This window comes from Neophocaena asiaeorientalis, unplaced genomic scaffold, assembly GCF_003031525.2.
Source record: "Neophocaena asiaeorientalis asiaeorientalis breed wild unplaced genomic scaffold, Neophocaena_asiaeorientalis_V1.1 scaffold251, whole genome shotgun sequence".
NCBI classification, from domain to species: domain Eukaryota; kingdom Metazoa; phylum Chordata; class Mammalia; order Artiodactyla; family Phocoenidae; genus Neophocaena; species Neophocaena asiaeorientalis.
Window position 1 is genome coordinate 10,176,491 of NW_020173377.1, and position 26,270 is coordinate 10,202,760.

The window sequence follows — 26,270 nt, forward strand, 5'->3', positions numbered from 1 at the left end:
GGGCTTCAGAATCCATCTGCCAATGCACGGGACATGGGTTCAATCCCTGGTCCAGGAAGATCCCTCATACTGTGGAGCAACTAAGCCCGTGCGCCACAACTACTGAGCCTGCGCTCTAGAGCCCGAGAGCCACAACTACCGAAGCCTGCGTGCCTAAAGACCGTGCTCCGCAACAAGAGAAGCCACCGCAGTGAGAAGCCCACGCACCACAACAAAGAGTAGCCCCTGCTCGCCTCAACTAGAGAAAGCCCACGTGCAGAGCAATGAAGACAAAAAAATATATATATATATAATAAATAAAAAATAAATTTAAAAAAACCCACTGAAGTCTGCAAGGGAAAACAAGGCCATTTTTCTACTCTGAGTACTTAAGCCTTGAGAAGGAATAGCATTCTGTCCATCTAGGCTGACTTTCTAAAGGGGTTTTCAACGGCAGCCCCACTATAAACACATTTCAAAATCAGCCTCACAGACGTTAGAAGGCATTTTGGGCACAGGTATTATATTAATAGTTTCCTGGATTGGTCCTTTTACTCAAAGCTGTCCTTAAGTGGCTTAGTTTTACTTCCTTAGCTTCTTTGAATTAGGTGGACTTCCTTTTCCTTGAATGAACGCCCTTGGCATTTAGATTTTTCTTTGAACTCAGATTCCTCTGGGTTCTTAGCTGCCTTACAAAGGCCAGAGTCAGGGAGATGCTCCCTGCACACATTCCTGCAGGCCAAAAATTGAACTAAATTTCTACCATGTGCTTGGACACAGGGTAGATGCCAGGTACCACAACATTCATTTGTAAGCTGGGGGTGCCATCATTCTCTGGTAGGAGAGGATTCCACTTTTATCTGGTTGTTGGCATGTATGGAGCAGAACTTTTCCATCAGGGAAATACGTGGATGTCGCTTCTCACCTAGGCACATCATTAGTACCTGCAACGGGACCGTGGTATGAGATGGTCATTTTGCTTCTGCAGAGAATGCGGTTTAAATGGCAACTCCCCACTGAAATGACAGCTTGAAAAAACAATGGTGCTTCACTCCCAGACCTCTGCCTCTATTTTAAAAGCTGTAGTATTTGTCTTATATAATCAGCTCAAGAATTTTGGAATTTTACCCAAAACGTGGCCAAAAGAACTGGCAAATATCACAGCAGCACTAATGCCACAAGCTGCCTGTTTAAGCTCCAATGTCAACTTCTAATCACACCATTTAGGCTTAATCCCTGGGTGAAATTTGGGGACTCTTTAACGTCAACATGAGAGGATTTGGGAAAATGTTTGAGCAGGGATTAAGAAGTCTTTTCTACCACATTTTAAAAAAATGCGTTCAGATCTCTTCATGGATCTTTTAAGGCAGCGTATCTGACGTTCACAGTGAGGGCTCACACAGCCATCTCTGATGATTCGTTCGTTGGATGTTGGTGTGACTGAACTGATAGATTACAGGGTAGGGTTGCGGGTAGAGGAAAGCCACCTTGCACTTGCCTCCCTTCTCTCCCAGGAAGAAAAGACAAACATTTGCCTTCTGTAAGCACGTGAGCCTAAGAAGGCTGCTGGCGGAACCACCTAGGTCCCCACCACCTCGTTTCCAGATGCCAAGGAAATCAACGTGGAAGGGATTCAGAAGCCCAGGAGCCCATTCCGCCTGCTGCTTTTGCTTCCTTTGGGCTTCTGGATAAACTGAAGGGAAGGCACGGCAAATTTTCGCGCCAGAGAGGAAGCAGTTTCCCGGAGGGGCAACCATCAGGGAGGGAGGAGCTGGGGGCACTCTTGCCCTGGTGTAACTGCCTGTCATCTGACTACTCAAAAGAAAGACCGTGAAACTTGGAATTAAAGCACTCGGCTTTCTACTTACTAGCTGGGTCAACGTTGATACGTCACTTAAACTCTCTGATGTGCCTGAACTGCGGAGAATCATCGTTAACTCGCAGGATCATTTGTCACAGGTCTAAATGGGAGTTTACATGAATTGCACAGCCAGGGCAAATTAATAAAGGGCTGATCAGCAGAGAGAGGTCAGGATGCAGAAAGGTGAAGGCCTGGGCGAAGGGCATGTTGGATCTTTGGACTGGGGCGATGGGGAAATGAGGCTCTATGTTTGGGAAGGCATTTTGTAATGGTAGTGTGCATACTGGTTAAGAGAGAAGGTTCTGGTCAGTGAATGAGTTGGGCCAAGGCCTCTAATGTCTGTGCTTCAGCCTCCTCTATGACATGGGGATACTGGGAGCACCTTTCTCATAAAGTTGTTGGAGGGTTAGGTAGGTTCTCAAATGTAAAATGCTTAGAAGAGAGTTGGACACATAGTAAACACCGCATTAAAGCCACAGTTACTTTGCACACATCTTCGAGAGGCTCCCAATTCATAATGATCACCCCACCCAGAGCCCTACCTTGTCGGTACCACCCTCTCCCTCAGTGATGTATCTCTAGCATCCACGTGTTCACTGAGACCTCACCCCCTTTCCACGGTGGACTGATCGACTGCTCTAGGGGTTGGCCCTTGAACTAAGCGGGGCCAGTCAGAAGACTGACTCTTGAAATTGTGAATGTGAGGGGGTAGTGAGAAAAGCGGAAAGAGGACATTGGGAGAAAGATTTGAGACAGAGGTTGACTGGCTAAATGGTTTTCTATTTGGCCATCCTGGAAACACGGAGAACTGTGGAACAGCCATGTTTCCCATCTGAGAAGCAAAGAAAGATGGTCTGCAGAGAAAGAAGGAATAATGAATGGGACACACAGGCTCAAGGGAAGGGGGAAAGTCCTGACCACTTGGTGGCCCCTGGCTCCACTCCCTTCCTAGGTCTTGGCTGTACCTTGCCCATGGGCTCTGTGAGACATTCCTTGATCCCTAGAATCAATCCCCTCTCTTAAAAGCTTCCTTGAGTTGGTGCTTCTAATTTGCAATCAAGACACTCTACCCATCTTATAATTCAGAGAACACAGTGAATTATGTATGATGGATGACATCTATCTCCAGGAATTTCTGGTTATGATATTTACAGGAGCTGACGTTTAGCCATATGGGTTGAATTGCACACCCTCAATAAAATTCACTGTGATGCTACAAATAGAAAAATCAGGGCATGCTAAAAGAAGATAAGCATGGGTGCTTTGTTTCAATATCTTTTCAGGAACTAGCCTGTATCTGAAAACTTGATATTTAATTTTTAGTAGATGAGATACTTCTGACTCTTCCTCAGTATTAGCCAGGCTGGTTTAAGCAGAAGTAGAGTTTCCTTTTCTTGGAATCCAACTAAACTGAAGGAAAAACAGTTACACAGTTGACGATCAGGAAGAAGTAGATTCAGTGTCTTGAACACCCTGAGGATCTCAGTATATTCTGTTTATCTCTGTATGTATGTTAGCTTCACTCTTTTATCTTCTTTCCCCTACACTGAAGAAATGAACATGGCTGCAGACATCTTTCTACCACTACAAGACATAGCTCTGTTGGCCTACAGTCCACAGGTCCCAGTGAAGGGGTTCACTGGTTTAGCTGCATCCATTTCTGGACCAATCACTAATGGCCGGGACAGGCTGGGAGATGTGATTAGTTCCACTTGGGTGAGGAGTCCACTTCCAGAACCAAGTAACTGTGGCAAGGGGGCCATTGGCATGAACGAATATTGCAAAAGAAGACAGTCAATTTCCAGGAAAACAGGAGATAGTAGTGGGAAGATTCTCAATAGAAATCCTCCTGAATGTTTAAATATACCCTCCATATACTTTGAAATATACCCTCCATATACTTTGACCAAGATTTACTTTAGTTGCCTATTTCATTGTCCAAGAAAGTCTAGTTCTAAGTTGCCAGTAACATCCTACTAGGTACCAAAATACCCAGTGGTGTGGGCCAAGGGAGAGTTTTTTGGGTTTTCTTAACATCTTTATTGGAGTATAATTGATTTACAATGGTGTGTTAGTTTCTGCTTTATAACAAAGTGAATCAATTATACATATACATATGTCCCCATACCTCTTCCCCCTTGCGTCTCCCTCCCTTCGACCCTCCCTATCTCACCCCTCTAGGTGGTCACAAAGCACCGAGTTGAATTCTCTGTGCTATGCGGCTGCTTCCCACTAGCTACCTACTTTACGTTTGGTAGTGTATATATGTCCACGCAGCTCTCTCACTTTGTCCCAGCTTATCATTCCCCTTACCTGTAACCTCAAGTCCATTCTCTAGTAGGTCTGCATCTTTATTCTCGACTTGCCCCTAGGTTCTTCATGACATTTTTTTTTTTTTAGATTCCATATATATGTGTTAGCATACGGTATTTGTTTTTCTCTGACTTACTTCACTCTGTATGACAGACTCTAGGTCCATCCACCTCACTACAGATAACTCAATTTCATTTCTTTTTATAGCTGAGTAATATTCCATTGTATTTATGTGCCACATGTTCTTTATCTATTCATCTGTCAATGGATACTTAGGTTGTTTCCATGCCCTGGCTATTGTAAATAGAGCTGCAATAAACACTGGGGTGCATGTATCATTTTGAATTATGGTTTTCTCAGGGTATATGCCCAGGAGTGGGATTGCTGGGTTGTATGGTCGTTCTATTTAGAGTTTTTTAAGGAACCTCCATACTGTTCTCCATAGTGGCTGTACCAATTTACATTCCCACCAACAGTGCAAGAGGATTCCCTTTTCTCCACACCCTCTCCAGCATTTACTGTTTGTAGATTTTTTGATGATGGCCATTCTGATTGGTGTGAGGGGATACCTCATTGTAGTTTTGATTTGCATTTCCCTAATGATTAGTGATGCTGAGCATCCTTTCATGTGTTTGTTGGCAATCTGTATATCTTTGGAGAACTGTCTATTTAGGTCTTCTGCCCATTTTTGGATTGGGTTGATTGTTTTTTTGATATTGAGCTGCATGAGCTGCTTGTAAATTTTGGAGATTAATCCTTTGTCAGTTGCTTCATTTGCAAATATTTTCTCCCATTCTGAGATGATTTGCGTATATTGAAGGATCCTTGCATTCCTGAGATAAACCCCACCGGATCATGGTGTATGATCCTTTTAATGTGCTGCTGGATTCTGTTTGCTAGTATTTTGTTGAGGATTTTTGCATCTATGTTCATCAGTGATATTGGCCTGTAGTTTTCTTTCTTTGTGACATCTTTGTCTGGTTTTGGTATCAGGGTGATGGTGGCTTCGTAGAATGAGTTTGGGAGTGTTCCTCCCTCTGCTATATTTTGGAAGAGTTTGAGAAGGATAGGTGTTAGCTCTTCTCTAAATGTTTGATAGAATTCGCCTGTTAAGCCACCTGGTCCTGGACTTTTGTTTGTTGGAAAAATTTTAATCATGGTTTCAATTTCAGTGCTTGTAATTGGTCTGTTCATTTTTTCTATTTCTTCCTGGTTCAGTCTTGGAAGATTGTGCGTTTCTAAGAATTTGTCCGTTTCTTCCAGGTTGTCCATCTCATTGGCATAGAGTTGCCTGTAGTAATCGCTCATGATCCTTTGCATTTCTGCAGTGTCAGCTGTTACTTCTCCTTTTTCATTTCTAATTCTGTCGATCTGAGTCTTCTCCCTTTTTTTCTTGATGAGTCTAGTTAATGGTTTATCAATTTTATCTTTTCAAAGAACTAGCTTTTAGTTTTATTGATAGTATTTGCCTTATGTATTGAGGTGCTCCTATGTTGGGTGCATAAATATTTACAACTATTATATCTTCTCCTTGGGTTGATCCCTTGTTCATTATGCAGTGTCCTTGTCTCTTCTAATAGGCTTTGTTTTAAAGTCTATTTTGTCTGATATGAGAACTGCTACTCCAGCTTTCTTTTGATTTCCAAAAAGTAAGAGGGCTTGTTTATTTATTTATGGCTGAGTTGGGTCTTCATTGCCGTGTGAGGGCTTTCTCTAGTTGTGGTGAGCAGGGACGACTCTTCACTGCAGTGCACGGGTTTCTCATTGTGGTGGCTTCTTCTGTTGCGGAGCATGGGCTCTAGGCATCCGGGCTCAGTAGTTGAGTTTGATTAATACGTGTCTTGGCGTGTTTCTCCTTGGATTTATCCTGTATGGGACTCTCTGTGCTTCCTGGTCTTGATTAACAATTTCCTTTCCCATATTAAGGAAGTTTTCAACAATAATCTCTTCAAATATTTTCTCAGTCCCTTTCTTTTTCTCTTCTTCGTCCGGGACTGTTATAATTTGAATGCTGGTGCGTTTAATGTTGTCCCAGAGGTCTCTGAGACTGTCCTCAATTCTTTTCATTCTTTTTTCTTTATTCTGCTCTATCTTCTTCGTCCGGGACCGTTATAATTCGAATGCTGGTGTGTTTAATGTTGTCCCAGAGGTCTCTGAGACTGTCCTCAATTCTTTTCATTCTTTTTTCTTTATTCTGCTCTACAGTAGTTATTTCCACTATTTTATCTTCCAGGTCACTTATCCGTTCTTCTGCCTCAGTTATTCTGCTATTGATCCCTTCTAGAGAATTTTTAATTTCATTTACTGTGCTGTTCATCACTGTTTGCTCTTTGGTTCTTCTAGGTCCTTGTTAAACGTTTATTGTATTTTCTCCATTCTATTTCCAAGATTTTGGATCATCTTTACTATCATTACTCTGAATTCTTTTTCAGGTAGACTGCCTATTTCCTCTTCATTTGTTTCGTCTGGTGAGTTTTTACCTTGCTCCTTCATCTGCTGTGTGTTTCTATCTTCTCATTTTGCTTAACTTATTGTGTTTGGGGTCTCCTTTTTGCAGACTGCAGGTTCATAATTCCCATTGTTTTTGGTGTCTGTCCCCTGTGGCTAAGGTTGGTTCAGTGGGTTGTGCAGGCTTCCTGGTGGAGGGGACTAGTGCTTGTGCTCTGGTGGATGAGGCTGGATCTTGCCTTTCTGGTGGACAGGTCCACGTCTGGTGGTGTGTTTTGGGGTGTCTGTGGGCTTATTATCATTTTAGGCAGCCTCTCTGCTGATGGATGGGGTTGTGTTTCTGTCTTGCTATTTGTTTGGCATAAAGTGTCCAGCACTGTAGCTTGCTGGCTGTTGCGTGGAGCTAGGTTTTGGCGTTGAGATGGAGATCTCTGGGAGATTTTCGCCGTTTGATATAACGTGGAGCTGGGAGGTCTCTTGTGGACCAGTGTCCTGAACTTGGCTCTCCCACCTCAGAGGCACAGCCCTGACGCCTGGCTGGAGCACCAAGAGCCTGTCATCCACACGGCTCAGAATAAAAGGAGGAAAAGAAAGAAAGAAAGAAAGAAAGAAGAAGATAAAATAAAGTAAAAATAAAATTATTAAAGTAAAAAATAATTATTAAGAAATTCCCTCTCCTCGCGCGCCAGGAAACAAAGAGGCAAGAAAAAGTCTCTTGCCTCTTCAGCAGCTCCAGATCTTCTCCCGGACTCCCTCCCGGCTAGCTGCGGCGCACTAACCCCTTCAGGCTGTGTTCACGCCGCCAACCCCAGTCCTCTCCCTGCGCTCCGACCAAAGCCCGAGCCTCAGCTCCCAGCCCCGCCCGCCCCGGCGGGTGAGCAGACAAGCCTCTCGGGCTGGTGAGTGCTGGTCGGCACCGACCCTCCGTGCGGGAATCTCTCCGCTTTGACCTCCGCACCCCTGTTGCTGTGCTCTCCTCCGTGGCTCCGAAGCTTTCCCCCTCCGCCACCCGCAGTCTCCGCCTGCGAAGGGGCTCCTAGTGTGTGGAAACGTTTCGTCCTTCACAGCTCCCTCCCACTGGTGCAGGTCCTGTCCCTATTCTTTTGTCTCTCTTTTTTCTTTTTTTCTTTTGCCCTACCCAGGTAAGTGGGGAGTTTCTTGCCTTTTGGGGGGTCTGAGGTCTCCTGCCAGCGTTCAGTAGGTGTTCTGTAGGAGCTGTTCCACATGTAGATGTATTTCTGATGTATTTGTAGGGAGGAAGGTGATCTCTGCGTCTTACTCTTCCGCCATCTTGAAGCTCCTCGGGAGTGTTCTTTGATCTATTGTTCAGAAATGAGCAACTTGGCGCACTATGTAACGGTTGTTCACCCGTGGTCTTTTAAAAATTAAAATTAGCTTACGCAAATTTCTAAAATTATCACGTTAAGCCTTAAAAGTAAACAAGACAACTAAAATAAAGGTGCCATGAGCTTGTTTTTGAAGTGTGTGTGTGTAAAATTTTCTTTAAGTGGCACGAATACTTATTAGTTGGGGATATAATAGTTGCCTAAGGGCAGGGCATGGACCAAATGACCTTTATTTTCTGGATAATCTGCTGAGGAGGTGCTGAATTTAGAGAAGTACATTCCGAAGCCTTATTGATGTTTACTCCCACATTAAGCAGGATTTTCAAACATAAGAGCCTTTTACACTACCTTTAGCCAGAGAACTACATACTACTTTTAGCCACCAGACTGACCTGACCATAAACTTTGAAGGTGTCCAAAAACAAGATGCAGACCATTTCAACACAACTGCTTGAGCACGAAAGGGGATTTTCCTGCTTCTTGGAGTCTCTCTTCGGTTTCTCGTCCAGTAGAATTCCTTTCCATGTGTACAAATCCTGAGACGCTTCTTTCCATAGAGAGGAAGGCTGAACACCAAGCTCCACCCTGCACTCATCCTCCCCCACATCCCGACCCCCAATTTTAAATTTTGCACGTAGGGTGAGCCCAGTCCTGATACTTAGACTCGAGTGAAGGGTCCATTGTAGCCTCTTAACTAGTACCTCTCACGGTCAGCCTAGATTTTCCCATCTCTAAAACAAGAATAACAAATGCCCCTATGGAACTGTTTGGAGGTTGGAATGAGATGGCATATGTAAAGCATGTAACATGCTTGACGCAGAGTCAACGCTCAAGAAATGCCACTAGCACGATTACTGTTAGCACAAATGGTAGAACAGTTAGAATAGGAGATAGGGGCTTCCCTGGTGGTGCAGTGGTTGAGAGTCCGCCTGCCGATGCAGGAGACATGGGTTTGTGCCCCGGTCCGGGAAGATCCCACATACCGCGGAGCGGCTGGGCCCGTGAGCCATGGCCGCTGAGCCTGCGTGTCCGGAGCCTGTGCTCCCCAACGGGAGAGGCCACAACAGTGAGAGGCCCACATACCGCAAAAAAAAAAAAAAAGAATAGGAGATAATTCTTAGACTCCCTATCCTCAACAGGGAGACATCCCAACCCTAGAGCAATCCCATCTACTGCGAGACTGAGACATGTAAATGAATAGTCACCATTCAATGAACTGTCATAGTAAAGGTTTACATGTGGCAAGAAGAAAGCACAAGTGGGCAGGATGAGCTCAGCTCTTAGACAAGGGGTTTTCAGTTGAGGACTGAAGGCTGAGTAGGAGAGCTTGCTAAGTGCAGGAGAGGAGAAAGGTCATTCCACATTGAAACACTAGTGGGTACAAAGGCACTGAGGTTGGAAAGGGCCTGGGGTATTCAGAGGGAGACATTCTGTATAGCTGGAATGGGGAGCTCTGGTGGGAAAGTAGTGGGAGGTGAGGCCAATAAAGAAGGATATGGTCTGTGGATTAAGAGCCTTGAGTATCATTCTAAAGCACTGAGATTTTGTTCTGGGGACACTGGAGGATTCTACTGAAGGATTTGGAGGCTCTGTTATGAGATGTTCATATATGAGGTTTCAAATGATGATTACATGCAGGATGGACAGGACACAGGGAGGGAGTGAAGCCAGGGATATACCCACTAGGAGGCTATTGTAAGATCCAGGCGTGGAAGATGAGGGGCCTGGATCAAAGCACTAGCAGTGGTGCCAGAAACCAGTAAAGGGATCTGGCCCACATTTGGGAGGCAGAATCAAGAAGCCAGGTGGCAGATGGGAGTGTTGAGTGTTCTGGGGAGGAAGGAGGAATTGACAATGACTGGGAGGTTTCATCCATGGTAACTGCGTGGAGGCCACGTGAGGAGTCTATGCAGGTGTGTGTACTCGGCGGGCAGTAAGATTTGGAACACATCCAACCTGAAATGCAAGGGACTGGCCACGTGGAAATGCTCGACAGACAGATGGAAATGTAAGTCTGGGACTCAGAAGAAAGGTGAGGCTGGAGTTTGAGTATTGATTGGAGGATAGGAAATACACGTGCTGTGTCTAGGACACTTGCCCTGAGAAAGAAGGGTTGAGGACCCCACCAGGTGATTATCCTCTTCTTCCTGAGAAGGTGAAATTCTCAGTTTTATCTTTCCACGGCCCTTAACGATCAGTGCACTTCCGGTGTGGGACTCTGGCCCGGTCCCCCAGCACGTGTCCCCAGCGTTTCCTTACCCTGGCTATTTGGTCTGCCATTTGGAGACGTCCGTCCAGCTCTCGTCTGATCTGGGCTGCTTGCTCATCTGGATTGTCCAGCTGCACAAAAGCACAAATGTGGAGACTTTCAGTTTGGGTGACAAAAGCCAAGGAACTCATGACTTTACACCCAGCTACTCTGTGCCCCCACAGACCTATTCCACTAAAACGTAAGAATCGTGGGACACACAAATCCAGTTTGAGGGAAATCCCAAGTTAAATCGTTTTAAGGAGAATGTGATGTGGTAGGCAGGCTGTTGCTAAGAAAGACATCTAAATGCACTTGAATAAGAACCACCTCTGAACTTCTAGGCAGCAGTGCTTCTAATGAGGGCTTGATGCAGCTCTCCTGTTTTGGGGTCCAGCGAAGAAGTGTTTACAGGGCAGACGTACAAGGAAGGAGATGGTAATATAACTGTTAGTATCGTACCGAGCGGACATAGTCCGCATCCATAGCGCCTACGTGGCATATATCCTGCTGCTCTCCCGCCCCTGGACCATGGATGATTAGTTAATCATTGCATCCTTTCTCTCTGAGCCCTGAGACCTTTTCAACAAGTACTCCAGATGGCTGCTACCTCTCAGTTGGTGTTGATATCTTATATACGCTACTAGGTATAAAACAGATAACTAATGAGAACCTACTGTATAGCACAGGGAACTCTACTCAATGCTCTGTGGTGACCTAAATGGGAAGGAAATCCAAAAAGGAGGGGATATATATATACGTATAGCTGATTCACTCTGCTGTACAGCAGAAACTAACACAACATTGTAAAGCAACTATACTGTAATAAAAATTACTTGAAAAAATTAAGCAGTAAAGTGGAAGTAGGTGCGAGCCTCCTTCTCCTAACGAATTGAATGCATGCATTAGAAACTACACAGAGTATGCTTCAAGGGGAGGCCATCCGTAATCTGCTTGTGAAATTTGCAGTTAGATAGTTACCCACTCAGGTGATTTTTGCCACATCTACATTAAATTTACATCTGGCTTAAAAAAAAAGAAATCTATCTTTGTCTTCTCTGATGGGTAGACAATTCCCTAACTTCTCTAGTGTCAGTTTTCCCATCCATAGAATGAAGGGGTTGGTTATGTAACCTCCATCATCCCTCTCCCATCTTTCTATAAATCTATGAAAGACATTGGCAAATATTTCTACGAAGGTCCATATAATTAACACTCTAGGCTTGGAGGGCCATAAGATCTCTGTTGCAGTGACTCACATCTTCCAATGAGGTGTGAAAATGGACACAGGCAACATGTAAATGAATGAGCACTGCTGTGTTCCAATAAAATTTTAAGTACAACAGGTGGCGGGCCGTAGTTACTGATCCTTGCTCTAGGAATTGAAGTTCTCTCTTTACTTCCAAGCAAGCCTAGCGTTATACGTCAAGCTGTAATTGAGTCTGCTTTGTTCAGTACCTGATAAATTATTTTATTCACAGAAAAGTTTAATAAGTAGGGAACAGTGACATTCAAATGGGATGTGCTGTATTCTTCTTTTCAGAACAGATTAACTCACAACAAAAAGTAGACAAAGAAATATGTGAATTTTCTAAGTCCTTTTCTCTTAAAAGACATTTTTATTCAGAAATCTGAAAAGTATGGAATTTTTTTCAGATATTTGAAAATGAAAACCCAGCTCCATGCTTAAAAAAGAATCTAATCTATGCTATGAAATGGTATAGAAAATAAGTTATTTCTAATATGATGTAAATAAGAACACTGGACAATTTATGGTCATAGTTTTGAAGCATCATGAATAGTCTTCTTGGGTTTGTTATACAAAACATAAAAATCTATCTGGCTTTATGCTCTGCATTTTTATCACCCTGTTCAATTCAGGAGTTGCCTTATCTTCTCTTTCCCACAGTTTTGATAAGCAGGACTGTTTTCTAGATCATAAAGATGGGATTGTTACTTTTGGTCATATATTCTAAAGTAGCATTTCCAAACGGGTGTTCTGCTGAACAACACCCTTATTACAGACTCCAGAAGAAAGGATCCAGAAGGGCTCCAAAAGAAGGGCTAGAGGGTTTCCCTGGTGGCGCAGTGGTTGGGGGTCCGCCTGCCGGCGCAGGGGACACGGGTTCGCGCCCCGGTCCGGGAAGATCCCACATGCCGCGGAGCGGCTGGGCCCGTGAGCCATGGCCGCTGAGCCTGCGTGTCTGGAGCCTGTGCTCCGGAACGGGAGGGGCCGCAACAGTGAGAGGCCCGCGTACCGCAAAAAAAAAAAAAAAAGAATGGCTAGATAAGTTTGGAAAATGCTGTGTCGAAATGCACAAAATCTCTGAGAAGCTCAGCAGTAAGGAAATCTGTCAGATTTTGACCAACTCAACTATTATTTAACTTAAATTTTTATTTTTTGCATAACGCCCAGAGAACATGAGTTGGAAATCCTGCTCTAAATAAATCAAGAGAACCACTGGAGAGCGGTCACACCACTAACCAGTGGTCCCTCCATCACCACTTGCCAATAGGCACACGTGGGAAACATGGTATCCTCAGTGCTGGTTTTAAGCTCCAATGAACTGTTTTGATTCTATTCCCTTGGAACCCCAAGACGTCTTCATACCCAGGTGCACCCACTGGGAACACTCAGAAATACCCTGTTCAAAATACATATGCAAAGAAAACATCTGACTACTTCACTGAGAAGCAGCAAAATGATTCGGTTAGGGGCTGAAGTTGGGGGCTTCTGTCAGAAGATACGGTACTCAGAGGTTAAAAGTGAAAAGAAAAAACAACCCAACAGAACCATCCCCATTATGAAATTTCTCAGAGGTGTCTGAATTCTCCCACGGGCCTCACCAGATACAATTAGAAACAGCAGAGGATGCCAGCAGTGAAGATGGGCAGGCTAGGTCTACACAAAGCTTCATGCATTGGTTCATTCATTCATTCATCACATTTTTATGGAGTGTCTTGCTATGCATGACACTGGAATACAGAAAGGAACAAGACAGACCCAGTTCCTGCCTCCATGGAACTTAAATCTAACAAGAACAGGTATGGCTATTTGAATAATCTGGGCACAAAACAGAGGGGATTAGCATTCATTGATGCCTATTTGAAGACCAGGGACTGTATGACCTATATTAAAGCATTCTCTAAGGGGTCCCAAGAAATAGATGTTAATGTGCATTCTCCCAGGAAAAGGATTCTGGGGTCAAGAAACACTGTTCCCTCCTGAAAATTTATAATACGTATTAGCATAATTAAGATTCGAAGAAATTCTAGAGTAAATCAGCTTGTTTGACTGTGTTTAACTTTGTCTTTGACACAATTTTTTCACTGAAAACAAGTATTTCACAGAGCAGTTTGAGAAATTCCCAAGTAAAACAACTTTATGAGGTATGTACCGCTATTATTCCCATTTGACAGACGAGGACACCAAGTCTCTATAAGGTTCAGGAATGTGGTAAAGTGGCATGAGCCATTTGAAATGGGAGTTGGCTCTGCCTCAGACTGGAACTCTTCTGTTCTGCTTTATGTTGACGTTCTTCTTCAGTGTATTGTTTTGGTTTTCTAATTGGCCCTGACAACTAACTCCACACTCCTACGTGGTTCAGTTTAATACAAAGAGCCACCACTCGGAGGCAGAGAAATGTCTACCGTCCATTTCCTATCATGACTGATTTCTTCTGGGGAGGCTGTTGCAGTGCAAGAGCCCTCCCTAAGAAATAACAGTAACGGGTATGTTCTTAACCTGGCTTTGCCACTTAGTAGCTGTGTGACCTTAGGCAAGTTACTTAACCTCTCTGTGCTCAGGCCTCCTTATCTGATTAATCAGTATAATAAGTCTACCCCAAGGCTGTCATGAGGATTCACTGAGACCACAGATATAAAGCTTTCAGCCCAGTGCCTGGCATTCAGCAAACCCTCAGGAAACAGTGGCTGCTGTTTGCGTTATTAGAACAGCCCACGCTGGCTGTATTTCTGACACGGTCCACAATGGAGCATCAAAGATTCAGGTGAGAAAGTGCCAGATTGGCTAGTGTCCCTCCCTGGTGTGGATGCGGGGTCTTGGTGTGATACTCTGTGTCTGGAGAGGAAGGTGATGGGGGCTTCCATCTCTGGATGAATTTCTTTGGCTTCTCAGTGTATCCTACTTTCTCCAGGGTCAAGTCCTTTGCTCCATTAGACTTTAATTAGCAGGAGTGACCAGAAGGAGGACGCTGCTGCCTGAGAGCTAATGAGCTGAAGGGAAGATGGAAACAGAAATGCAACCGAAGCTCCCTAAAATAGTCTGGTGTGAGAGAGAAGGCCATCCTCCATCAAAAGCCTTGACAGCCCCGCTCTATGAACCCCCCCCCAAATAAAGAGAAATCAAGTAATTACCTTTCAACTGCTGGAAAGAAAAGGCCAGAGAGTGAGCTTCCATGGAAATGAGGTTCTGTTTACCTCATTGGTCTTTTCCACTGAGGAAAGGAAAGATCCCCTGGCGAACCAGGCCAAGGGCAAACTTCCCCGGCGACAGCTCATTAGGGTTAAAACATGTACATGTGCAAGAAGGCTTTTCACCTAATTAGCCAAATAATCTTCCTACTAGCGGAGGTCAAACAGAGGCACTGTGGTTGTTTTATTTGCCAGCCAAGCAAAGGGAACTATTTCCTTGGGCTCTTTTTTTAAAGTGATGGAGAACTCAGCTCGGCGCTGGGTAAGCGCAGACAGGTACCACCTAAGCCACAGGTTCAAGCCCATCCCGAGGTCTGGGATTCTCTCCACTCACAGCTGTGTCCCTTCCGTCAGTGCAGACACGAGAACCCAGACCAGCATCGCTGTCGGGCTCGTTCGCCCTGGCAGGAGCACCGTGTCGTGGAGGACCCTGTACGGAGGAGTCTGCAGCCAGCTATCCCACTCCCTGGTTGCAGGACCTTGTTATGTCTCTTAACCTCTTTGAGCCCCAGTTTCTTCGACTGTAGGGGGGGGACCATTTTTATCTTGCATGGCTACTGAGAGGACTGAATGAGACCATGTGTTTCAAAGGAAGTCAGGCCTACTTGGGTCCAAATCTCGGCTCTGCAATTTCCTTACTCAAAGGGATCACACAGGTGGCTGAACCTCTCTAAGCCTCAGCTTTCTTGTCTGTAAAACGGGGGAGAACATAAGAGACCTACCTCAGTGTGTTGATAGAAGGATGGAGTGGGATGATTATGTACGCACAGCACCTAGCGTGGCGCTGGCACATAGCAGGTCCTATAGCTTAGCAACGAGTTTCTAGAATTATCCCTTTTGAGGGTGGGCGCTCATCAGATGTTCACTCCCCTCCCTGCCCTTTGAGATTTATGAAAGAAACCAGGGGAGCCCTGGCGTGGACGGGAGGTGCCTGTGTGCTGGTCACGATTTGCCCTTAGATGGCCGATCTCGGGCCAAGGTCACGACCTCTCTGTCCACAGCCCCTTCATGTGATAAATGACAAACCCTAAGTGATTATGTTCTAGGAGTCTCTAAAAAGCCTAGACGAGCATTTCTCAAAGTTATATTCTGGGGAAGCCTGGTCCCACAGATCCTCTATGAGAAAGGGTTCTGTGGCCAAATAAAATCTGCTCCCTCTCTCCCCTTCCTGGAGAAGCCACAAGACACATTAGTGAGAAATGCTACACAAAGGCAAGCTTGTGTGGGCCCATATTTCCCAAACTTATCTGAACACGTGGGTAATACGTTTGAACACCCCGGCATACTTTGGGCTAAGCTCACCGAGGCAATTCTCTCATGTGCTTCATTTCTCTCATGTCCATGGACAGAATTTTGGAGGGAGAGACAGAAGCAGGTAGGAAGCAACCCCACTAAGTAAATAGGTCTATATCTCAGTGAGAAGGGAATGCCCATCCGGGAACACCCTGTCTGACCTCTGGGGTGATGGAGATATCATCTCAGGGCCCAGGCATGCAGCCTCATCATTAACCCCAAAGCCCTGGGCCTTGACAGTGTGCCTGGGTACCGGCTTTCCCTAGGGAGGCCTCAGTTCTCTGGGGCTTACACATTATGATGCTGGAGAGGCGAGTCCAACTCTGGACCCGTCCAAAGTCATCACTGTTTCTACCACCAGCTAGCCTGTGATCAAGCAAAGAGAGGACGTGATTCAAATATGCAGAAAATTGAAATAAACAGGCAGATTACTTGATGCATTGTTTGAGTAACTGTTCTGATTTCTGAACAAGTCTCTAGGCCTCAGCCTCAAAGCAAATGGACCAAGTTCAGCGTTAGGACTATACTGACATGATCCAGGACTGTGGCTGGAAGGAGATTTAAAGGTGCCGCAGTGACCTCAGGTTGCGGTGGAGGCCCTGCTGAGCTCCGTGGCCTGTCGGACACCACCTCCCCACTCAGTCTGCTGCAAAGGGTCCTCCACTGGGGCTTCTGGAAGGGTTTGCTTTCTCCTGCTGCCAGATCTTTGCACACCCTGTCCCCCACACCTGGAACACTCTCCCTTGTCTCCCCCATTGGCTGGTAACCCTAACCCTAACCTCCTTCATCCTTCAGCTTTGCAGCAAAGTCTTTTCTGACCCCTCCAGACTCAGCGAGTTTCTCCTGTCATATGTTCTCCCGGCACTGTGCACCTCTCCTTTATTAGCGTTTATTGTAATTTTAATTTTACATCCACTCATGTGATTGTGTGATGTCTACCTACCAGACTGTAAGCTCTGTGAGGGCAGGTGCATGTGATTTCGCTCACGTCTGCATCCCCGGCACCTAGCCTAGCACCAAATACAGAGTGGGCTCTGATGACTGCCTGGCCAACTAAAGGACTGAGTCAATTAACTGCGACCCAGAAGGAGAGCAGCCCACCCACAGTAACACCATCATCAGTGAAAGAGCTGGGACCATGTTCCCAACCTCACTTCATAGCTCACTTCTATGCTATGTCTTCCTGCTTAGCAGCTGCATGCTGGGAAGTGCCAGTTTCTGCAGAAATAGGTAAAGACTGAACTTGGCTGGTCTATAACCAGTCACATCACTGATAAAGCCTCCTTAATTCCAGACTACGGGGGACTGAGGCAGGTGGGCCTGTCAGCAGCTGCGGTGCAAGCCACCTGCCGACCTGGGTTGAGCTCCATCTGTTCCCCTTGTTGCCTCTCTACTTCCCAGCCTGGTCCCTCGGTGCCCACGGATTCGTGTCTGAGCAGGAGGTGCGACTGCGGAGGAGGGTAGAGGCGCCTCCCATACGGCACTCTCATCAGTGGCACGGCCCCCCTTTCCTCCAAAGCCCTGTGTTTTTTATCCTCCTTCAGAGACAAACTGCTCCAGCCAATGGTGCCTTCCTGGTGCACTGCAGTCTGGAAAGTTACAGCTGGGACAGTGTCAGTTCCCAGTCAGGGGATGTGGGTGCCCGAGCTCCAGCCTCAAGAAGGCACTGAACTTTGGATGCTGGCTACGTTATTGCATTCAGGGCCTGGCTGCCACTTCCCAACTCCTGTCCTGCCATCTCTTACAGCCTGTCTCTCCTTTGTCCACCTCTAAGGTGGAGGCTGTAGAATAGCGTCAGACCTCTCTTGCCTAGGATCAGTTGTTGCCTTTCCACTCTGAAGCCGAGCAACATTGAACAAGTTATTAGGTCTCTCCGCGTCTTCACTTTTAATTTTTTCAACTCTCTTAACTCTACAGCGGGAATAATAATGAGACCTCCCTCGTAGGATTGATAAGAGGTTAAATGAGATGGTATGTGTATGATGCTTAGCAGGGTGCCTGGCATGCAGTCACTTTCTGTAAACCTTAGCAGCTATTAGCACGTGGCATTCCGCAGCACAAATTCTTCATCCTTACATAAATTCTGATTCTAATAACACTTCAAGTGGCAGAACAGTTTTCCCCAGCTTTCAGGTAGGAAACCAAGCTTCAAAAGATGAAGTAGGGCTTCCCTGGTGGCGCAGTGGTTGAGAGTCCGCCTGCCAGTGCAAGGGACACGGGTTCGTGCCCCGGTCCGGGAAGATCTCACATGCCGCAGAGCGGCTGGGCCCGTGAGCCATGGCCGCTGAGCCTGCGTGTCCGGAGCCTGTGCTCCGCAACGGGAGAGGCCGCAACAGTGAGAGGCCCGCGTACCGCAAAAAAAAAAAAAAAGATGAAGTAGGGCTTCCCTGGTGGCGCAGAGGTTGAGAGTCCGCCTGCCAGTGCAAGGGACACGGGTTCGTGCCCCGGTCCGGGAAGATCTCACATGCCGCAGAGCGGCTGGGCCCGTGAGCCATGGCCGCTGAGCCTGCGTGTCCGGAGCCTGTGCTCCGCAACGGGAGAGGCCGCAACAGTGAGAGGCCCGCGTACCGCAAAAAAAAAAAAAAAAAAAAAAAAGATGAAGTAGTTTGTCGGTAGTTTCAGAGATAGGTGATCCTGCACAGAGGGGACAATCCTGAGAAAACAGAGCATTGATTTTAGAATCCGAAAACCTTAAGATCAAACCCTACCTTTGTCACATACTCACTGTGTGACCAGGGCCAGGGAACTCTACCTCTCTGAGCATCTATACCTGGAGCTCTAAAATAATACCCTCAGAGGACTACTGTAATGATAATCATAACAGACATTTCCACACTCTGGGGGTTCGACATATCGTAGGTTTACTATTACTTCTATTATTATCACTGGGGATGAATCTGATGAAATCTGCAGCCGTGCCTCTGATGTAAGTCTTCACTGGGGCTCTTTTCCAAGGTTATTTGTGGAGTTTGATGTCCTGCGCACACACAATTATATTCTTTTTCTAAAACTCAACCAAGGAGATACCACCCCATTTGTGGACGAGTTAAAATAAGATCACTAGTGCCTTTCTTTACCATGCCTTATTTCCTCTCCAAGAGAAGACCCTGAATAGGTCAAAGTCTCCATTCTGAAGGATGCACTTCTCCTTGATTGCATAAGGCAAGGTTTAGCTCTCAGAGTTTGCCAGCCAATGAGAACATCCTCTGCATCCGAGTCACCCGTTTAATGTCTTCACTGGCTTCTGGCAATGCAGTAAATATAACCCAAGAGCTCCAAATGCAGTAACTCTCTGAGTGAGCAGCAAATAAATATATAAAAATACTCTGGATGGAAAACCAATCCATTCCTTTATGATCCTGCAGTGCTCAACCAGCCTTCCCCCATCCCCACCCCAGTCCTGCAATGACCTCCCCTCTGCTTTCCACCATTTCAAATCTGCCATACCATCTGGGTATGGTCTGGTTTCAGACATGCTTTCTTTAGGGAAGCCCTCCTTGATTGCTTTGGCCATGTATCAACTTGCTCTTGTAGGCAGCACTGGCCAGTCTAGGATCTCAACCTCCTCTGTGTCACGTGTTTCAGATTTCCCTTCCTGCCAGAATAGCTGTAGGGCACAATGGTCAGGAACCTAGGGAACTAGCAACAGACCTGGGCTCAAATCTTTGCTCTGCCATTTACCAGCTCTGTGACATTGGGCAATATACTCCCTGTGTCTGCCGCTTCATCTGCAAAATGGGAGTCCTAATAGTAACAATGCCAACAGCAGAGGCTTGTCCTGAGAATAAAAGAAGACAGTACTCATAAAGCACTTAGCGTGATGCCTCGAATATGATGTAGGGCCAAACAGTCAAGGCTATGATTTAGTACTACTGAGGCCAGAGACTATGGTTTTTATCCAGCATGAAGGACACAGCTGTGCCTTTTACGGATCATCTTAATGGTCTTCACAGCTGGGGCCGGGAGATGGTCCAATTCACCTGCACCATCCTGAAGACACAGAACCTTAAGCCACTCAGAGAAGAGAATGGACACTGTCTTTCAGGGTGCCGCTGAAGCTCAGGGTATGGAAGAAGCAGGTGGTTTTGTGCTTGGGACTCGGTTGATTTACTCCTTCTTAACTATGAAGTCACATCTTCAATATCTCTTGAATCCATCTATTCTGTTTATCCACTTCCCTAGGGGAGGCCACCACTGTCTCCACGGTGAAGCGCTGACCCGTTTACCGGCATCCTCTCTGACACAGCAGTTCTCAACCTGGCTGTACATTAGAATCATCTAGGGTACATGAAAGACAAACCTGATACCCAGACTGCATCCAGACCAACTAAATCAGACATTTGGGTTGGGGCCCAGGCGTCAGTTTTTGTTTGTTTGTTTTAACTGTTCAGATGATTCCAATGTGCAGTGAAGATTGAGAACCTTTACCAAAAGTCAGTGGTTCTCAAACTATGGTGAGACTCGACCAGAGAACTTGTTTAAACACAGAGTTGTGGGCCTCATCCCTGGAGAGTTTTGATTCAATAGGTCTGGGGTGAGAACCAAGAATTTGCCCTTCCTGGGTGATGCTGATGCTGAGAACCACACTCTGAGTGCAAGGACAGAATCCATGCTCTGCATTGCACTCTGCCCATTTTTCTGGAATGTGCATATGCTCACGTTACTCTCCTGCTTAAGACCCTACAATAATGTTCCATTTTCCTTGGCAACAGGAGTCCGAGATCCTTATCAAAGCAGACTATACTACAAAGCTACAGTCATCAAAACAGTATGGTACTGACACAAACACAGAAATACAGATCAACAGAACAGAATACAAAGCCCAGTAATAAACCCACACAACTATGATCAGTTAATCTACGACAAAGGAGGCAAGACTATAAATGGAGAAAAGACAGTCTCTTCAGCAAGTGGTGCTGGGAAAACTGGACAGCTACATGTAAAAGAATGAAATAAGAACATTCTTTTACACCATACACAAAAACAAACTCAAAATGGATTAAAGACCTAAATGTAAGACCTGATACTATAAAACTCTTAGAGGAAAACATAGGAAGAACACTCTGACATAAACTGCAGCAATATTTTTTTCAATCAGTCTCCGAGAGTAATAGAAATAACAAAAATAAACAAATAGGACATAATCAAACTCAAAAGCTTCTGCACAGCAAAGGAAACTATAAACAAAACGAAAAGACAACACATAGAATGGAGAAAATATATGCAAATGATGTGACTGACAAGGGATTAATCTCCAAAATCTACAAACAGCTCATGCAGCTCAACATAAAAAACAACAACAACAAAACACAATCCAATCAAAAAATGGGCAGAAGACCTAAATAGACATTTCTCCAAAGAAGACATACAGATGGCCAAGAGGCATGTGAAAAGATGCTCAACATTGCTAATAAGTAGAGAAATGCAAATCAAAACTACAATGAGGTATCACCTCATACCAGTCAAAAAGTCTACAAACAATAAATGCTGGAGAGGATGTACAGAAAAGGGCACCCTCCTACACTGTTGGTGGGAATGTATATTAGTACAGCCACTGTGGAGAACAGTATGGAGGTTCCTTAAGAAACTAAAATAGAGCTACCATATGATCCAGCAATCCCACTCCTGGGCATATAATCAGAGGAAACCACGGTTCAAAAGGATACATGCACTCCAATGTTCCTGCAGCACTGTTTACAATAGCCAAGACATGGAAGCAACTTAAATGTCCACTGACAGATGAATGGATAAAGAACATATGGTACATTTATGCAATGGATTATTACTCAGTCATTAAAAAGAAGGAAATAATGCCATTTGCAGCAACATGGATGGACCTGGAGATTATCATACTAAGTGAAGTAAGTCAGACGAAGACAAATATCATATGATATCGCTTATATGCAGAATCTAAAAAAAAAAATAATACAAATGAACTTACTTACAAAACAGAAATAGATTCACAGACTTAGAAAACAGATTTATGGTTACCAAAGGGGAAACGTGGGGGGTATAAATTGGGATTTGGGGATTGACATATACTCATTACTATTTTTTAAATAGAACCATCAAGGACCTACTGTATAGCACAGGGAACTGTGCTCAATATTCTGTATTAACCTACATGGGAGAAGAATTCAAAAAAAAAATAGATACATGTATACGTATAACTGAATCACTTTGCTGTACACCTGAAACTAACACAACATTGTTAATCAACTATACTCCAATATAAAATAAAAATTAAAAAAAGAAACCTCAGGGAGCATTGCCATCTGGCTCTTGCACAGCTTTCCAGCCTTTTCTCCCAATGCTTTGTCTTGCCCTCCCGACCCAGGCCATCCTGTGATGCTTCTAGGTTCCCAAACATGACATATTTGTTTGTGCCCCCAGGCCAATGCTCCTGCACTGCCTTCCTCTGCCATCTTCATCTCACTGACACTTACTCATTAACCCAACTTCCAGCAGCCTCAACGTTGCTTCCTTAGGATTCTTCTTGGCCCCAGCCCAGGTCACCTCCTCAAGGTCCCGACAACATCCTGAACCTCCTCTTTTATCACTCTCATTACATGTGCATTATTTGCTCCAGTTCCTGTTCTCTGAAAGACTATAAATGCCTTGATGACAGGGACCATGTCTGTCCAGTTCACTATAAAATCTCCAGAGACTGATGCATGGTAGGTGTGTAAGAAGTATTTGCAGAATTAACCTTGAGATGGACATAATAATGTCCACTTGGCAGGGTAGTTTTGATGAATTAATGAGACAAGTTTATTGAAGCACTTAGTGTGGTGTCTTGACACTTAATAGGTGCTCAAATCATGACCTAAATAGAAATCTGAATGCACATGGTTTAAACTTACTGAATCCTTGTTGAATGTATAACTGAAATTGTTAAGGGACAGAATAACTGACTAAGGGGGTGTCAGTAACAGAGGTCTGAACCAATTAAGCCCTGGGAGCACAGCTTCCTCATCTGGAAACTGGGAGTATTAATACTCAACTCACCATATAAAAAATATTCATTAAACACCTGTCTTATATCAAGCATTGTACTATGAGATGTGAAAGTAGAACAAACATAGAACTAGTCTTCTATGAGTTTATGGTCCACATGAGAGCCAACGTATATTGAATATTGACTATATACTACGGCCTGGCATCGTACTGAATTTTCATTCATTGTCATGTTTAATCCTTGAGATTATTACTATCTCTCTTACAGTCAACACCACTTTACAGATGAGAAAACTGAGGCTCAGAGGGATCACAGTAACATCTCAAAGAAGTGGGAGAACTGGGATATGAATTCAGTTCTGTCTGAATCCAGAGTGTAAGCTTTTAACCAACTTGCTGTCACAATACTCAGTGGGGATAACCTCCACGATTTTTTCAAAACCAAAAAAGAAGGGTTACCCTCCGATTAGTAAACTATTACACAAATGTAAGTTATTTTTATTGTCATTAATTTTGAATTCAGTTTTTACTAATTTCTGAAATTCTGTTCAGGCAACTGATTTGATGAAAAGTGATCACTTCAAAATGAGCCACAAGAGATTTTTGACATGAATATGATAGGAAAGAAAATGACTTTTTGTGCTGTTGAATCATTCTGATACCTCAAAAGCTTTGAATCATAGTGAAAAGCAATTTATAACTGGCAAAGATAATGCACTCAACAGGAAATCCAGAAAACATCCAATGATACCTAAAATACCTCTATACACTAATAAAATCAAATGCTTTTGCTAAAAATGCCCACTATTTTAAGAGGAAGTGAACTTCATTTTCAAACATCGATAATGCAGTATAAAAGTTATTCACAAGGTCACAATGAAATCCAGTTTTCCAGCTTCTGCAATTATGGATTTAGTGAATATGTATGTGCATGCAGGTGAGTGTGTGTGTGTGCCCCCGTGTGTGTATGTGCACTTGTATAACAGAGCTCTCAAGCAGTAGGAAACATCCAGAGCTCTCAATCGTAGAACCCGTCAATTAAAGTTGAGGTGAAGTAGTATAATTTCCAGGGCATGTGAGGACTGTCACATGCATCTCTCTTTCCTTCGAGTAGCATGTCACAAATACAAGATATGCTTAATTTCTAGTCCCAGGCTGATCATTATACAAGTTCCTGGTAGAAACTGGGTCTATTCATACGTCTACCCACATATATCATTATCTCATTTTGCCTGCCCTGAAGAGTGTGTGTCTACCTTCGTGATATGATTGTTCAAAGCCAAAAATATTTATAAAGGGTGTGTTTCACCTTGATTAAGACCTGTCAAAGGAACAGTTAGTTCCTGCTATCAAATCCATAACTAAGTAGATATATTTTTTATTAGTTATTTTAAAGGCATCTGTGGGCAAGAGGAAGAGGCAGTATTAAAAAGGAGTGAGGGGCTTCCCTGGTGGCGCAGTGGTTGAGAATCTGCCTGCTAATGCAGGGGACATGGGTTTGAGCCCTGGTCAGGGAAGATCCCACATGCTGCGGAGCAACTAGGCCCGTGAGTCACAACTACTGAGCCTGCGCGTCTGGAGCCTGTGCTCCGCAACAAGAGAGGCCGTGATAGTGAGAGGCCCGCGCACTGCGATGAAGAGTGGTCCCTGCTTGCCGCAACTAGAGAAAGCCCTCGCACAGAAACAAAGACCCAACACAGCAAAAAAAAAAAAAAATTAATTAATAAACTCCTACCCCTAACATCTTAAAAAAAAAAAAAAAAGGAGTGAGGTCCCAAACTTTCCAACAGATGAGAGAAAAGAAATGACCAAAAAAACCCCAGCCAAATTACACTGTCAGCATTTACTGACAGCTTCCTGCTTGCAATAATCTGTATCATGTGCTCAAGATGAGCAAAGGCATCAGGGTGTCATCTATTCTAACACATGTGATATACTGCTATACTGAAAATATAAGGAAATACTGAAAAAGTAAACTCACAAAGGGGAACAAATTCATCAGGAGAGCCTAATTTATTCTAGGGTAACAAATTAACCCTGAAATCTCATTGTTGTCTTAAGACAACAATGGTTTAGCTCTTGTTCACCCTACATGCCCAATGTGGATTATGGGGGACACTGTTCCACAAAGTTACTCAGGGATCCAGGCAGATGGAAGCACCACTATTTGTGACTGCCATCTCAACATGTGGCTTCCAGGCTCACTGTGACAGGGGAACACAGAGCACGGACTACTCATAGGCCGTTTGCTGGAACCAGTCACATGGTCCTAACCTAATTGCAAGGGAAGCTAGAAAATGTAAAAGAAGACATAAAATATTTTGTTTTGCTGTTTCTGCCACAAAAAGCTACTATGGATTCTAGTTAAAGTGCTTATAGTATAAAGTCTATCTTGAATATCTGGAAATTGTTTGATTCTCTATTTTACCTGACCTGTGTGGACAATTCTACATTGTTTCAAGTTAATGCGACTGAACTTTGTGAAACACAATTAAATTTGTATTGTGAAAGGCAAATATGGCTGTGGTTTAGAGGAGGGAAATTAAAGAAGTACTCTTCTCTGAGAGAGAAAACTGCAAATAAACAGTATTTTAACCAGTATAAATTAAAACATTATTGACTGAAATACACAATTCTGGCACTGAAGAGGTTCAAATCAAGATGGCCCTAGGGTCTCATAATCTAATTTATTTCTAATGACTCAAAATCGACAGGCTAAGAAATACTTTGAGTGGTAGACCACCATCGACACAGATGATTTCTCGTCTCTTGAACTTTTATTTGTGCTTAAGATCCAAGACTAATCCTCTGTGAAACAGTTTTTAAGATTAGATAGTCCATTTGCTGATATCGGCCTTTCACATTTGCAAAAACACCTAAGTTGAATTTGCTTAGCAAAGGGAATGCTTTTTAGGTCTTTTAGAGAAAAAATTTCTAGCGATTGTAGCAAATTTCTCCCCACCTCACAGATTACTGTAAAATCTCAAAGGAAACAAAAATTTAGTCAGGGACCACATTTAAATACCTTTTAAAAAGGAACAAGGAAAATAAACTCACAATGGGGTTTGTGTTTTTAAAAAGCAATGCCAAATGTATCTATCAGGTCAATGCCCTGTCCTTTTTATGCTAGTATTCCTGGACACAGAATTGATTTGCAAGACGATGACTTTCAGCAAGATGTTTACTGTATTCTAAAGCAGCAGAGTGGAAAAATACATTTTTGAGAAATGGTTTTAACATGAAGCGAAACTCAAATGATTTTCAAGTGAATAGCTCTGCTAGTGCCTGACACAACGTAGGTGTTCAATATATATTTATTGAGTGATTGCCTATAAATATTTTATCTTCCATGTAACAGGGAACCCTCAGTATTCCGAGCTGATCTATGTGT

At 44.1% G+C, this 26,270-nt stretch overlaps 1 protein-coding gene across 1 annotated transcript in view; it reads right to left on the reverse strand.

The window, feature by feature from the left end:
- CADPS (calcium dependent secretion activator) overlaps positions 1 to 26,270 on the reverse strand; it is a gene marked incomplete at its 5' end in the record, with an annotated part of 468,533 nt that overhangs the window by 253,152 nt on the left and 189,111 nt on the right. Inside the window, one exon of the mRNA XM_024746317.1 lies at positions 10,207 to 10,287. Coding sequence (XP_024602085.1) covers positions 10,207 to 10,287 — 81 coding nt within the window. The remainder of the gene's footprint in view (positions 1 to 10,206; positions 10,288 to 26,270) is intronic.